Raw genomic sequence first — 15,366 nt, forward strand, 5'->3', positions numbered from 1 at the left:
AACATTCCTTGAATTTAGAGCATCAACTAATATTTCTTGTCAAAAATAAAGAATCTTTTCAATATAATTATTTAATTTATTAAATTCATGTTTTATAAAGTCATTTATTGGATACATTAACTATATAAAAAATAAAAAACAACCATGATTTTAAAGAAAAAAAATAAAAATATTTTTATAAGAAAAAAAAGAAATAAAATTTCTGCTTCACTTCTGCTGAACCACAACTCAAAAAGAGAAACAAAAAGTATAATAAAAGCTCTGATAATCAGTGTTTTCATTTAATCTAAATAATATTTAACCTATTCTTAATTGTTTTTGTTAATATTTGATTTATTTTTATTTGTATTTTTGTATATTGATCATTATGTTAGCTAAAAGCCATGTTTGTTTAGCTAACATTACATTACATTACTTGGTCAATCATTTATAACGAATGTTTATTTAATATAGTTCCATAATTGTGTAATGCAAAAATAAATGTAGGATTTCTACACTGATTCATTAGACTATTTTCTTGTTATTTGTAATAATTGGTGAAGTAGATTTAAAAGTGCTAGTAGAACTGACAGATCTTACAGCTAGCACAGACATGTAAAGGTATATATATATATATATATATATATATATATATATATATACATGTAAAGGTATATACATGTATATATATATATATATATATATATATATATATATATATATCTTTTTATATCTTTTCCTGTTTGATATTCAGTTAAAAGAACCAGATATGTAAACTAATGCTAATTTCCTCATAATTAATAAATACAGGGTGTGTTATGCATGATGAGTGTGCATTAAAGTCATTTACATGTTTGGATAAAGTAGCAATAGCTCACACAGGAATTACATTTTAACTCTGAATTGAAAATGGCTTTTGTAGGTTTTTTAATGCTTTTGAAGTTGTTTTTCGATTACAAACTTTAGTTTGTACAAAATTACCTTCTCTGAATATCAAAACAGAAAAAATTTTGTTGTACTGTTGCCACTGTTGCTAGCTAAATATATATAGCTATATATATTTGAGTATATATATATATAGCTAGTATGTTCACTAAGTACTAGGAGGACATTTGCTGTTATTTTATTGCCATTAACAAACTATACATTTGATTTGATTTTATTGAATAATATATTAGTATTTTATATATCTTCTGTCTATGCAACTATATATATTTTTTTTCTCTTTTAAGGCGACTCCTGCAGGCAGCAAAGAAAGCCAATCAAACAGGGCGTTTTATTTGGGTGGGATCAGACAGCTGGGGTTCTAAGATCTCTCCTGTGCTACACCAAGAAGAGATGGCTGAGGGAGCTATCACTATCCTACCCAAACGCCAGTCTATCAGAGGTAGATCAATGATTAGATTCTCTTTTTGACTCATTCTAATCCCTGAAACTAATACACTCTGTTATAAAATTTGCTCTTTTCGCCAGTATATATCTGCCAGATTAATGTCACACTACATAATACAACAGTTGAATATGGATCCATAATCATTTATGCAAACAAAATTGTTGTAGTATGATAATCTAAATCATAGGATTACACATTTAATCCTGAATCTTATGAAATTGGATTTCTGTGGACCGTAACACTGATATGACCTGTCTGATCTCAGGGTTTGATAATTACTTCATCGGGCGAACGCTGGAAAACAACAGGAGGAATGTCTGGTTTGCTGAATTTTGGGAGAACAATTTTAACTGCAAACTCAACCGCAATGCCTTGAAGAAAGGAACTGGCATTAAGAAGTGCACAAGTAAGGAGTAACAGTTAATTGTCAGATAGTTGAAAGTGCAAATGTCTGAAAGAGAGGGAAGAGTGAATGAAAGGTAATACAGCATAGTACAGGATGTGCAAACTCATGAGCATTTGAAATCATTTGAATTTTTGCATTTAAACCATCTGTTTCCTTCTGTATTCATGCATATCTGAGTAGCAAATCATATCCACTTTAAGACAGGAAAACACACACATCTATAAACATGAATTATATGATGAGGCTATGATTCCTTATGGTACGTTTTATAGAGAAGCTCAATGAAAGTAAATGCATTTCTCAGTATGTGGTCTCTGTTCTTTAACCACAGTGTTTATAACCTCAGGGTTCAGATATCATTTGTTATCCAGCTCAGGAGGAGCTCATTTATATGATGGTGCAAACCAGTTTGTTTTAGAATGAGTCACATGCAGTACTACTTATGATTAACATGAGTTTTACAGAATATACTGCATGGTATTAGTGTTATGTTGTTAAAAATGAATGCATATTATGCACATTGTTATAAGGCATCGTTTTATGTCTGCACCAAAACAGATAATAGATTCTAGCATGAAATGGACCCATTTTACCATTGCAGGATTGTACTGTAATTGCTAGGTTCACCTTGTCACTTTCCAGAAAATCTTACATTACTAGTGTGCACGTTAATGATTAGGCCAAAGTACAGTGGGTAATTATGTATGAGGATGAAAAATAATGAGAGACAGGAACTTCTTTTCTAATATGATGGGACTGAGCTACAGTACCTGAATGTAACTACTACTCAGTTTCCATGGCAATTTATAGGATTTACTGCATTTACTGGTTTCCCCTAAAATGCACGCTGATCCGATGCCTTAGCTATCAAGGATAAAATCAGAGATTTAAATTTTATCATTAAGTGAATGAACCGAAAAGACTAAAGTACAATACAAAGGCAAACAGTGTTCCACAATTTAATGCAAATGGTTGTCCTGTGGGTTGCAAGCTGTGTCACTGCAATAAATATTTGGGAAACACAAATAGTGGCAGTTATGTGTGTGTAATACCTACAATGACAAATAGTAATAGTGACAATAATGGCTAATTCGTGTAGAAAACATTGCAACTGCCTATATGTTTTAAAATATGGGGTACTTACTAGAGAACACACCTACACAGTGCTCTAGGTCCTCTGTCTACCACTGGCTGGACAAAATGATGTTTTTTTCTTAATATTATTATAGTACGTTCTAGAAATTAATACACAGGTGTTTGTGTAATACAACACATTACAAAACAGCATGGCCCAAAGTATTTTATTCCACTTCTACCAAATTATTTTGCTGATAATTACAATATTTAATTTGTAAATCTGTAAATGACATTTGATACTCAACTGTAGTGGAAAATTTACTCACTGATACAGTACAAAGCGCTGATGCCCAAGACTTCTTTCATAAATAGTAAACGCTATTATAGAATAACCAAATGTTCTAACCAATCACATCTGAGAATTCAACACCACTGTAGTATAAATAAATTTAATGAGTAAATGTATTTATTTGTATGTGATATGTTTTCATTTCATTGAACAAATTTGCAGTCCTTTAAATGAAAACATATCACATACATATAAAAAGATTTACCCATTAAATATATTTATACTACAATAGTGTTGAATTCTGAGAACAAATTTTCTAAGGTTCCATTGCAGTACCGCTGTGGTTATGGATGTATAGTCTGTGTTCTTTTTCAAATTTTTGTTTTTCTCTATGAACATTCTGACCTGCTTCTAACAGGTATATACAACAGAACAGTTATAGAGCTTATTATTGTGTGTCATTTATATAAAATTATTGCTTGTGAAAGTTTTACATTTTTCTCTGACTGATGTCTGTTGCTTGGGTGGGAAAGAAGATTTACAATATTTAACACATTATATTTTTGTATTTATAAAAGTAATTCCCTGAACAGAATAAAACACAATTCCAGTAAAACTAGAGGCAAGCATTATTACATTACCTTGCCTAAAAGATTAGGTCGGCGACAAAAGCCTTCAAGCTATCGTGCCTGAACTATTTTGAAAAGAACAATTACCTTTTCATAACTGGAAGGTTTTAATGGTTTAAGTAATGTGCAAAGTAATGCGCACAGTCTCTGAAGCAGTCAATGTGCTCTCTGAATTTTCATCATGATGGCTATGTCCATTCTGATTACTTTTTCTCTCCAGCCAAAAGTTAATGTATTGCTCCATTAAATTGCTTCATCTGGACACAGGAACATCCAGTGTCAGTATAATTCAAATGCTGCTGAATGCCAAATCAGTTGCCCTTTGGTCAATGTAATATATCACTATATTACTGTTTCTAAGTTTTCCACTAAGCATTAGTATTCAGTGTTGACTTTATTATGAGCAAATTGTTCTTTTGGACAGAATTTGTTTACTACCATGGGTTACCACATGACAGAAAAATAATAATGTGTTAAATAATGTGATACAGTTTATTCAACTGACAACTTATATATAACTTATATACATATATATATATATATGTATATATATATATATATATATATATATATATATATATATATATATATATATATATATATATATATATATATAACTTATATATACATATATATATAAGTTATATATAAATAATAGCACCAGTGTCATTGCACTAAACTAAAGTCTTTAAAGAAGGACATGTAAAGCCATCACTTAAGCATAAAGCTTCAAAATGAAACAAAATGAGAACGGGAGCATGCTGCTGAATTAGTCCTTTGGAGTTTCTCAGGGCACACCGAGCTATTAGTCTCTGGGGAAACTGCACCTTCAGAGGAAACAGGCTCAGTTCTTTAAAGCCCCTGAGTGGCACAAAGTGCAGGAGGTGAGGAGTGTGCTACTCTGTCACAGCCTGTGACACCTCTGAGACCCACAAAACCCCTCTGTGATGCCTCTTTTAATGTGAATGGATTTCTCTAAAGGCTGAAATCTAGCCAGTGAAGTGTTTGTGGGCGTGCTTTGACTCGGGATGAGAACTCTGTGTTTGTGTAGAAGGTGAGACGAAGATGTTTGGTTAAAGAGAGTATGTCATCACAATGGATTATTGTCCAATTTAAAATTAGATGGAAATTTTCATTGCCAAATATGAACTGTAAGAACATTAGTACTGAAATCAAGATCAAACCAATGCAACTATTGACAGTAATCAGACTTCTCTGCTGTAAGACAGTGTTGATTTCAAATATTGTTTAGATTTTATATAGGGAAACACTGGTAAGTAGTCAGTATATACTGTACATAACTTTCTTAGACCTGTAATAATCATATTGTTGGAAAAATGCTTTAGGAAAAACTAAATTCTTTCTTAATTACAGACATTTTTGCAGAGTTAGAAATTTTCCTTCTAATGTGGTGCTTGACTAATGTTAAAAATGTTGAAAAAACCCTAAAGTCAAGTCAAGAAGCTTTAATTGTCATTTCAACCATATACTGTATAGCTGTTGCAGTACACAGTAAAGGACTTAGTAAATAGTCCTAGCCACATAAAGTGCATCTGTGCAACCTGGTGCAAACAGTGAAAACAGTGCAAGTTTTATACTTCTCACAACTTTCAATAATTCAGAATAAAGAACTGCTACAGTTAATTGAGGGTTGGTTTTAAACAAAATTGTGACTTGCATTTGAGTCCTAAAAGCATAACAGATGATGTGCCATTTTTAGTTTGCTTGAACATGAACATGTTTGAAGCCAGTTCTTTACATTTAAAATGTTGTTAAATATTGTATAATCCAACTAAAACGAATACACAGCTATCTTTAGTAATTATAATAATAGTGAAATAATTAGTCTTATGTCCACCCTTGGGCATTAACAGACCTGTTCTTTTCATCATGTATTGCAAGAAGATAGGAGCATCTGTAATGTAATAGTTTTACAGAGGCATTTATAAGGGTTTGGACATTTCAGTGATTTCCTTTTATGAAGATAGTATAATTAGACTCACTCAGAAAATTATAATATGCAGTGGAGTGGATAATTAAAGCATCAGCTTGTTTTCCATTTTACTGCCAAATGCTTCATGTTGACCCTCTGAATTAGGAGCATTCTGATTTGTAATCTTTGTAATTTTCTAAAGTTTCAGTTGAACAGGCTGTGCTGATAAATCTACTGACCGCTCCTGAAAAAAGTCACAGTACTCACACAAAAAAGTATACTAATAGATTAGTGTGGTTTAAAAAAAGACTAGTACATAAAATGCAGGAGATTTATGTGAGCTTATAATGCTTTTAGTCAGCTCCATATTCTAATAATACATCCTTACTAAATATTAAATTATCTATTATTTAATGAAGGAAAAATGTCATAAAATGTCTATACCAGTGTTGGGCAATAACGCGTTACTAGTAACACGTTACTGTAACGCAGTTACTTTTGACAGTAACTAATAATCTAATGCATTACTTTTTAAATAAAGTAACTCCGTTACCGTTACCATATGGTGCGTTTGTCCCTTTTTTTAATTATTTTGGCTGAAGTGTAGCCTACAGCCTAACCTGTTTAAAGCGGAGACGCATTGTAGGATTGGTGGATGCCAACCTGTAAACACGAAGAGGCCGCACTGTGGGCGTGTTTCCGTTTATTCAAGTATGTGCGGCAGTAATGGCGAGTCAAGGTGAGAGCAAGACAAAGTTTCTCAAAGTGGAAATATGCTCATTATTTCACAGTTGAGCATAAAGACAAAAACCTTTTAGTCAAATGTAAGCTGTGTCTTTCTGGTTCGAAGGTCCTGTCCATTAATGGGAACATTAAAGAACGTTCTTTAAAAAAGTAACTAAAAGGTTACTTTTAACAGTAACGCGTTACTTTTGGTGTAAGTAATCAACAAAGTAATTGAGTTACTTTTTGAATGAAGTAACTAGTAACTGTAGCTAGTTACTATTTCTTAGTAACTAGCACAACACTGGTCTACACACCCTTCTTAAAACTGTCTTGTATTTGGTAATATCATGGTGGTGTCCCATTTTCTTCATTTGTTGATGATGAAAATCATAGTGTTCAGTGTTTCAACTAAAGTCCTGGAAATTTTTCTATATGATCGATACCGTTCCACCATAAAATCAGATACATGCTTTATAAGCTCCATAAAAACCATCTCTTTAGCATTTGTACGAAGCCAAGACATCAAGAAATCCCTACAGAAACAGCTGATATTTATTGATGCCAGCTGCGTGATAATTACTTTTGAGCATGAATTTGACTATGAGTGACTGGTGAGCACAGTCAGATGCTCCATTAGAAAACAGTGGGCAGACTTGTACAAATATTTTTGAGTTAATTTTTTCAGTTGTTTTATAACATTATTAATTTATCTGGGTTTCTGTTTTTTTTCTATTACAAAAAACACCGCCATTTTTACAGGTATGCCTAGAAGGTTTATATCGACCGTAGCAATGGCCTTAACACTTACCTGCAGGTGGGAATGAGAAGTGTGTGTGTGTGTGTGTGTGTGTGTGTGTGTGTGTGTGTGTGTTCCAAGTAATTACAGTAAATTGGTCTATTTAATTTGGCCCAGCAATTGGCCTATGTACTGGCAAATTACACAAAAAAAATTCAACAAATGTATTATTCTCATGGCTTTTGGTTCTTGGTGATGTCTCGTAATCAGATGACAGTGCATGTTTGTGTTTCTAAATACAGTTGCTCTGGTAAGTAGAGAGATGTGACAGGCAGGTGACAAATATGTCTGGGACACACAATTTACATCTTTTTAATTAACAGAGAGAGAGGTCATGCTCTGTGATGGGAATAGTGTCAGCTGGGAAGAAACCATTCCTATCAAGACAGAAATATCATCATTGGATACACAGTGATAAGTCAGAATAACTTTGTAATTATTTGCAGTGAGTCCATAAGGGGAGAAGTGAACCCAAAGTGGACCTTTAGCATATGGGATGCACTGATTTTCCTTTAATTTGTCACCCAGCTGTTCATTTAAGCTGTTCTTGATTTCCTTCCAGATCAAGAGAGGATTGGGAAAGATTCAGCATATGAGCAGGAGGGTAAAGTGATGTTTGTGATCAATGCTGTGTATGCCATGGCTCATGCCCTCCATAACATGCACAGAGATCTGTGTCATGGAAAGGTGGGACTTTGCTCCAAAATGGACCCTATCGATGGAAGCCTCCTTCTTAAGTACATCCGTAAAGTAAATGTTACAGGTTGGTTTTTTACTTGTTTTAAAATATTCTATACATTTTCTGCAGATACACCTGTATTCAAATGCCAAGAATTGAACCATGGCCAGAATTGGATAGCAATGTTTGATTTGAAAGTGGTTTTTACTTGTTAAAAGTATTTTAGAAGTTATAGAACTTGTCTCTATGCCTCGATTCTCCCCACATCTTTCTCTTAGCTATACTGACTCAATTTGCATATTCCTATGAAGATCTCCAGTCTTGGAGTGTGTCCCAAACTATTAGTACTTAAAACTGGTAGCTTGTAAAGCTCTTCTCAATTGAGACTACTTTGATATAGGCTTGCCTCTGACATTTATATCCTATAATTCTTTGTGATGGAGTGAGAATAAAGTGCCACTTGCAGTGAAGTGGGAGCGGTTAAGAGGCAACTCGAGACAGGTCCAAACAAAGTATCAGTATCTAACCTGTTCAACCCTCTTTTATGCTAAAGACTTGTCTTGTCTCCTGTGGTCATCTTTTTGTTTATATTCTTGTGGTGCCTTCTGTGGTATTTGTAACAGAATGTGAAAGACTTTTTTCATGCTGTAAAATGTCTCATTTATAGATTACAGTACATGTCAATCTCTTATCACTGTGTATAAATTCTGATCAATCACATAACCATGTTTAGACTATTACTTAATTCTCGTATGCCTTGGCCAGGGCACAAAAGAAAAATCAGGCCACTAAATAATATTTTCATGCTGTATTTTAAATTGACATAAAAGACATATAGTTGAGCTTGGTCACATGAGTTGATCTTTAAAGACTTACTGTCACCTCTCATCTGATAAGCTCATTGTGAGTTTAAGGACTACAAAATAATAAGAACTACTGAAATCAGTGTGATATCCACAATATCCTACTATTTAAAAAAACATGACTATTGGATCTCCTAAGGAAAATCATTAGCTTTGAAGGTTGACTTCAAGAGAAATGTTGTAGCTGAAATTGTTATCTTCGATGTTGTCCCTAAAAGGAAACCAGATGATATCACAATTTGCTGCTTAGCATATTTTGATAATCATAGAACTGATAAATTGTTCATCTGATTAAGAAAGCATTTCATGTAATAAATTTACGGTAAGGATTTATGTTCATCAGTTTTTGAAATGCTACTTTAATAACTATTCCTCCTACACAAAATATCATAATCCAGTGTCAGTGCAGTGCACTGTTGTCATGCTCTGTACGAAAAATATATTCAGCCTTTAATCCAGCTGGGTTGACTCATCCCACTTCACACCGTGGATTAGGAATCAAAAGTTTTCCAACCAAGCACAAATAAGTGGATATAATTATCTACATAAATCCACCCTTTTTTGATTATCTCTACTGGTTTTCTCAAGCTGTGCTTGTTCTGGAATTTGGAACAGCAATCCAGTGACAGTAAAACTGTTTTATTATGGTATTGCTGCACATGGAAAAGGAAATCATGACTCGCTGATATTGTGTGTATCATGTATGTGTATGCTTGCTTTAAATATATCATATATCCCCAAGATATTATCCTTTGCATTGCCTATTTTTTCCCAATTTTGTTGGACATTAGACATTAGGACCTATAACAGGTACAATATTTGTCACCAAATGTACTTTTTGTCCTTTTAGCACACTGACAATTCATGTACCTCCAAAAAAAATGCCCATACTGATCATACTCATGGTACTGGAATGCATTTTGTGATTAACTATCTGTCCCCATGTGCTTATCTCCAGTCACAGCTGGCAATCCAGTGCAGTTCAATGAGAATGGAGATGCCCCAGGTCGTTACGATATCTTTCAGTACCAGATAAATAACAAAAGTGCTGAGTACAAAATCATTGGCAGCTGGATTGACAAGCTCAACCTTAATGTAAGTCTTAATTTGGGTGCAACTTTAAGTCCACTTCTTATTAAAGCCTAAAACATGCAATGATTCACAAATAAATGTGTTTTCTAAAGGTTAATTTTTACTTGTAATTTTATGTACAAGTTTATTAGAAGTATGCTAGAACTAAGCTTATGTCTAAAATAAAATCTTATGCTGCCCCAGATCTCCATGATGCAGTGGCCGGGTGTTTTGCAGCAGGTGCCCTACTCCAACTGTAGCCAACCCTGCAAGCCAGGCTGGCGAAAAAAGATTGTGAAAGGCATTCCCTGTTGTTGGCACTGTGAGCGATGTGAAGGCTACCAGTACCAAGCTGACCCATTCACTTGCAAGATGTGTCGCTTTGACCTTCGCCCCAACAAGAACCACACAGGCTGCCAACCCATCCCAATCATCAAATTGGAATGGAGCTCACCCTGGGTGGTTATGCCTGTTTTTCTTTCTATCCTCGGCATCATGGCTACACTATTTGTGGTGGTCACTTTCATACGCTACAATGATACACCAATTGTTAAGGCATCAGGACGGGAGCTTAGCTATGTCTTGCTGACAGGCATTTTCCTGTGCTATGCTACCACTTTTCTGATGATTGCGACTCCTGATGTTGGGATTTGTTCATTCAGACGTATTTTTCTAGGCCTTGGAATGAGCATAAGTTATGCTGCTTTGCTTACCAAGACCAACCGCATTTACCGTATTTTTGAACAAGGCAAGATGTGTGTCAGTGCCCCACGGTTCATTAGCCCTGCCTCCCAGTTAGTTATCACTTTCATCCTGATCTCGCTCCAACTCTTGGGGGTGTGTATCTGGTTTGTGGTAGACACTCCACAGGCATTTGTGGACTATGAAGACCAACGCATGTCAAACCCTGAGATGGCACGAGGTGTGCTAAAATGCGATATCTCAGACTTGTCACTCATCTGCCTGCTGGGATACAGCATGCTGCTGATGGTCACATGTACAGTATATGCCATTAAGACACGTGGGGTACCTGAGACCTTCAATGAGGCAAAGCCTATTGGCTTCACCATGTATACCACCTGCATCATCTGGCTTGCATTTATCCCTATCTTCTTTGGCACTTCACAATCAATGGAAAAGGTGAGTTTTGATGGATTCCTAGCATCACATTGCATTTACAAAAAGGTTTAAAAATGTATAGGCATCAAGAAAGGGATAATCTGAATCTGAACTGTTAATTGTTATTTAATAGAACTAACACATTGTTACCACAGATTTAAATATGTGGGGGTTTTGTTTGTTTAACCTTTATTTTTACAGGCAAGTCATTAAGAACAGGTTCTTATTTACAATGGCGGCCTGAAAGTCGTGGCCTAATGCTTAGAGAGTCTGACTCCTAACCCTAAGGTTGTGGGTTAGAGTCTCGGGCCGGCCACGACTGAGGTGCCCTTGAGCAAGGCACCGAACCCCCCCAACTGCTCCCCGGGCGCCGCAGCATAAATGGCTGCCCACTGCTCCGGGTGTGTGTTCACGGTGTGTGTGTTCACTGCTGTGTGTGTGCACTTTGGATGGGTTAAATGCAGAGAACGAATTCTGAGTATGGGTCACCATACTTAGCCGTATGTCACATCACTTTAAATTTTGCTAAGATTTTAAAATAACAGATTTTATAAAAAGAGTTGTTGGAGAAAAGAGATTACCGCTATGGCAGAGACCAAGAACGTATTGATGTGTATGCATAATATGTGTGTAACTGCAAAATTATCTCCAGATATTGCGATTGATTATATATTTATTAATTAATTTCATGTATTAAATGATTACATTTTTATTTACTTTAGTTATTGTGAAACACTGAAATTAGTTCAAGTGCAACCATTTGTCATAAAAGTCACATAATTAATTAATTTAAGAGAGCATGCAATGGAGCTATCAAAACAAGTCCAGGACAATGTTCTGTTAAAGTATCAATCAGGGTTGGGTTCAAAAGAATACACTTAGCTTTTAACACCAGACATTTAAATCCTTAAATATTTTATTTAAAAAATGGAAAGAATATGGAAACTCTTCCAGGACCAACTAAAGTCCATGTCAGGATGGCATTAGTCAGAGCCAAGATATGTGGAAACCTGACCATCACACCCATATTTGAGCCTTCTCCAAAAATGACGTTTGTCACAATTTGATCCAAACAATTGTCTCGAATGCCTTTGTATGCTGTAGCATTGAGAATTCCCTTACTAAAGCTAAGGGGCACCATGCAAGGTGCTTGTGATTCAGACTGTTTACCACTCTGACTTCTGATTCTGCTCTTTGGAATATTCTGCCTGTTTTTCTGGACTCTGACATTTGCCTGACAACTTGGATTGTTTGCTGTGTGTTTAACTTTAATAAAACCCAGCAAATGGATTCAGCTACATGGATGGATCAGAGATGATCTGTGATGTGTTTAAGTATCCGGCAGGGGAAGGAAGTCTCCGTGCAGCTATTGCAACTACACCAGGGCCCCAACACTGCCCCTGAGTCCGAAGTTAAGTTTCAACCTTGGCTTCACAAAATGGATGGAAAAATGAAGACCTGTGAGTGATCTACAGAGAGGATGAGCAGATATCTCACTCAAAATATATCACCCTGTCCATCCAGCTGGATAACTTGCTCCAAAACCAGCACCCAAGTGTCCAGTCACAAACCTTGGTCCAGTACGGAGTAGGTCCCTCCTCACAGCTTATGCAACATGGAAAAAACTAACTGATTTGCTGGTCCCCCTGCTGCCATGACCACTGCAGGGAGCTTGAGTTTGCAGTGCTAGACTACTTCCATAGAGAGCCCAAAGTGCCAACCTGCCATGGACATTCCACGAGAACTAGGGGACACTAGGGGACATTCCCACTAGGGGACACTATGAATATTAAATGCCATATGAACTCACCAATGTTCCTGGAGTATTTCAATCATTCATTTTAGAGAACTTCCGAGACCTCCTCAATATGTGGGTCATATATTGAATATCATAGTAACACTATTTAATTCCGGGGATATGTCAGTAACCCCCGTAACAGGATGGAAATAGACTCAGACGGAAGTCAAATGTACAGGCAGTGACGGAATAGCCTGTTCCTCCCAGTGTAAAGAAATTACTGTGATTCCTCGGCTTTGCAAATTTGCACCGCCGGTTTATAAGACACTACAATCTAGCCACAGGGGTTGCAAGTCAGCGACTTCTGTGCTGGGCACAAGCCCAGATAAATAGAAAGGGTTGCATCAGGAAGGGCATCAGGTAGAAGGGATAAGGGTTTGTAGGCAGAGAGAAAAGAGAAAAGGCAGGAGTATAGGTCTGAGATTAGGGACTCTTAATGTTAGTACAATGACATGGAAAGGTAGAGAGCTGGCAGACATGATGGAGAGAAGAAAAGTGGATATACCGTGTGTGTAGGAGACTAGGTGGAATTGGAGCAAAGCATGTAGTATTGGAGGGGGATGCAAACTGTTTTATTATGGTGTGGATAGAAAGAGAAATAGGGTAGGAGTGATCCTGTAGGAGGACTTAATTAGTTTCAGGTAAAAAGATTGTCAGATAGGGTATTTAGTTTAAAATTAGAAATCAAAGGTGTAATGTTGAATGTTGTTAGTGGTTATGCTCCACAAGTAGGCTGTGAGTTAGAAGAGATGGAGAGATTCTGGAGTGAGTTAGATGAGTTAATAGAGAGTATTCCCAGATGAGAGTAGTGAGGCAGGACACTGTAGACTTCTTTGGGACGGGGACGATGGTGGTTGTCTTAAGGCATGTAGGAACAACAGCGCTGCTCAGGAAAATGTTGAAGATGTCAGTGAATACATCCACTAGCTGTGCTGCACATTCCCTGAGCACCCTGCCAGGAATGTTGACTGGTCCAGCAGCCTTCCGTGAGTTAACTCTCTGTGAGTTCTCCTCACGTCGGCTGTGGATCGAAAGAGTAGAGCTGTGGATAGAAAGAGTACCTGATCTTTGGGGGGGGGTCTTCCTTGCCGCTAGGTTGTTCTGCGATTTCAAACTGAGTGTAGAACTCTTTCAGCGCATCTGGGAAGGAGGCATCACTATCACAGGCAGGTGAAGCTGTCTTGTAGTTTGTGATTGCCTGTATGCCCTGCCACATGCGCTGGGTGTCTTTGCTGTCCTGGAAGTGGCTGTGGATTGTCTGGGCATGTGCACACTTCGCTTCTCTGATTGCTCGGGACAGTTTGGCACTTGCTGTTCCCTGTCCCCCATTCTGAAGGCTCGGTTTCTAGACACAGCTTCTGGTTGGAGCGTTTGGTGATGGTTTTGGAGACGGTCATCAATGCACTTGCCGATGTAGCTGGTCACTGATGCCATGTACTCATCCAAGTTGACAGAGTTGCCGTTGGTTGCAGGTTTGGTGTTAAGGAAACGAACCTAGAAGGGCAGATGGTGGTTGACTTTGCTAAGCAGATGGAAATGGCTGTAGTTAACACTTATTTCCAGAAAAGAGTGGAACATAGAGTTAAATATAAGTGTGGAGGTGGGAGTATGCAGGTAGACAATATTCTATGTAGATGAGGCAATCTGAGTGAGATTTCTGGCTGCAAAGTGGTGGTAGGAGAAAGTGTAGCCAGACAGCATCAGATGGTGATTTGTAGGATGTCTCTGGTGGTCAGGAAGAAGAGAAGAGGAAAGATAAAAAAGAAGACCAAGTGAAACAAAAGCTGAGTCAGGCTTTGGGTGGTTAGAAAGATCTTCCACATGACCGGGAAACTACAGCAGAAGTGATCAGGGAGTCAGGTAGGAGGGTGCTAGGTGTGTCATCTAGAAGGAGAAAAGAAGATATGGAAACACTGTGGTGGAATGATGAAGTAAACAGCATTCAGCAGGTCAAGGCTAGCTAAAAATAAGTGGGATGTAGAAAGGACTGAAAAAAGTAGACAGGACTACAAGGATTCACAGAACAGAGTGAAGAGGGACATGGCAAAGGCCAAACAGAAAGCATATGCCAGGTTAGACATGAAGGAAGGTGAGAAGGACTTGTACAGATTAGCGAGACAGAGAGATAGAGATAGGAAGGATGTACAACAGATAAGGGTTATTAAAGATAGAGATGGTAAGTTTGCTGACAGGTAAGGAGAGTGTGTAAAGAAAGAATTTTGAGGAGCTGATGAATGAGGAAAATGAGAGGGAAAGAAGGCTCTGAGGTGGTTCAAGAATGGAAAGGCTGTTGGTCCAGATGACATAACTGTGGAGGTGTGGAAGTGTCTAGGAGAGACAGCAGTGGAGTTTCTATCTAGATTGTTTAAGAGGATTTTAGAAAGCGAGAAGATTCCTGAGGAATGGAGGAGAAGTGTTCTAGTGCCGATCTTCAAGAACAAGGGTGATGTGCAGAGTTGTAGCAACTACAGATGTATAAAGCTGATGAGCCCCACAATGAAGTTATGGGAAAGAGTAGTGGTAGCTAGGCTAAGAAAGAAAGTGGGCATTTGTGAGTAGTAGTATGGCTTCATGCCCAGAAAGAGCACAACTGATGCAATTTTACTCT

The 15,366-nt window shown here is 37.0% G+C and overlaps 1 protein-coding gene across 1 annotated transcript in view; it reads left to right on the forward strand.

Annotated features, from left to right (window-relative positions):
* LOC132844504 (metabotropic glutamate receptor 4-like) overlaps positions 1 to 15,366 on the forward strand; it is an 82,697-nt gene that overhangs the window by 60,156 nt on the left and 7,175 nt on the right. The window contains exons 4-8 of the mRNA XM_060868002.1: positions 1,212 to 1,366; positions 1,638 to 1,778; positions 7,791 to 7,991; positions 9,729 to 9,865; positions 10,046 to 10,981. Of these exons, the coding sequence (XP_060723985.1) occupies positions 1,212 to 1,366; positions 1,638 to 1,778; positions 7,791 to 7,991; positions 9,729 to 9,865; positions 10,046 to 10,981 (1,570 nt within the window). The remainder of the gene's footprint in view (positions 1 to 1,211; positions 1,367 to 1,637; positions 1,779 to 7,790; positions 7,992 to 9,728; positions 9,866 to 10,045; positions 10,982 to 15,366) is intronic.

Source organism: Tachysurus vachellii, chromosome 4 (genome assembly GCF_030014155.1).
Source record: "Tachysurus vachellii isolate PV-2020 chromosome 4, HZAU_Pvac_v1, whole genome shotgun sequence".
NCBI lineage: Eukaryota > Metazoa > Chordata > Actinopteri > Siluriformes > Bagridae > Tachysurus > Tachysurus vachellii.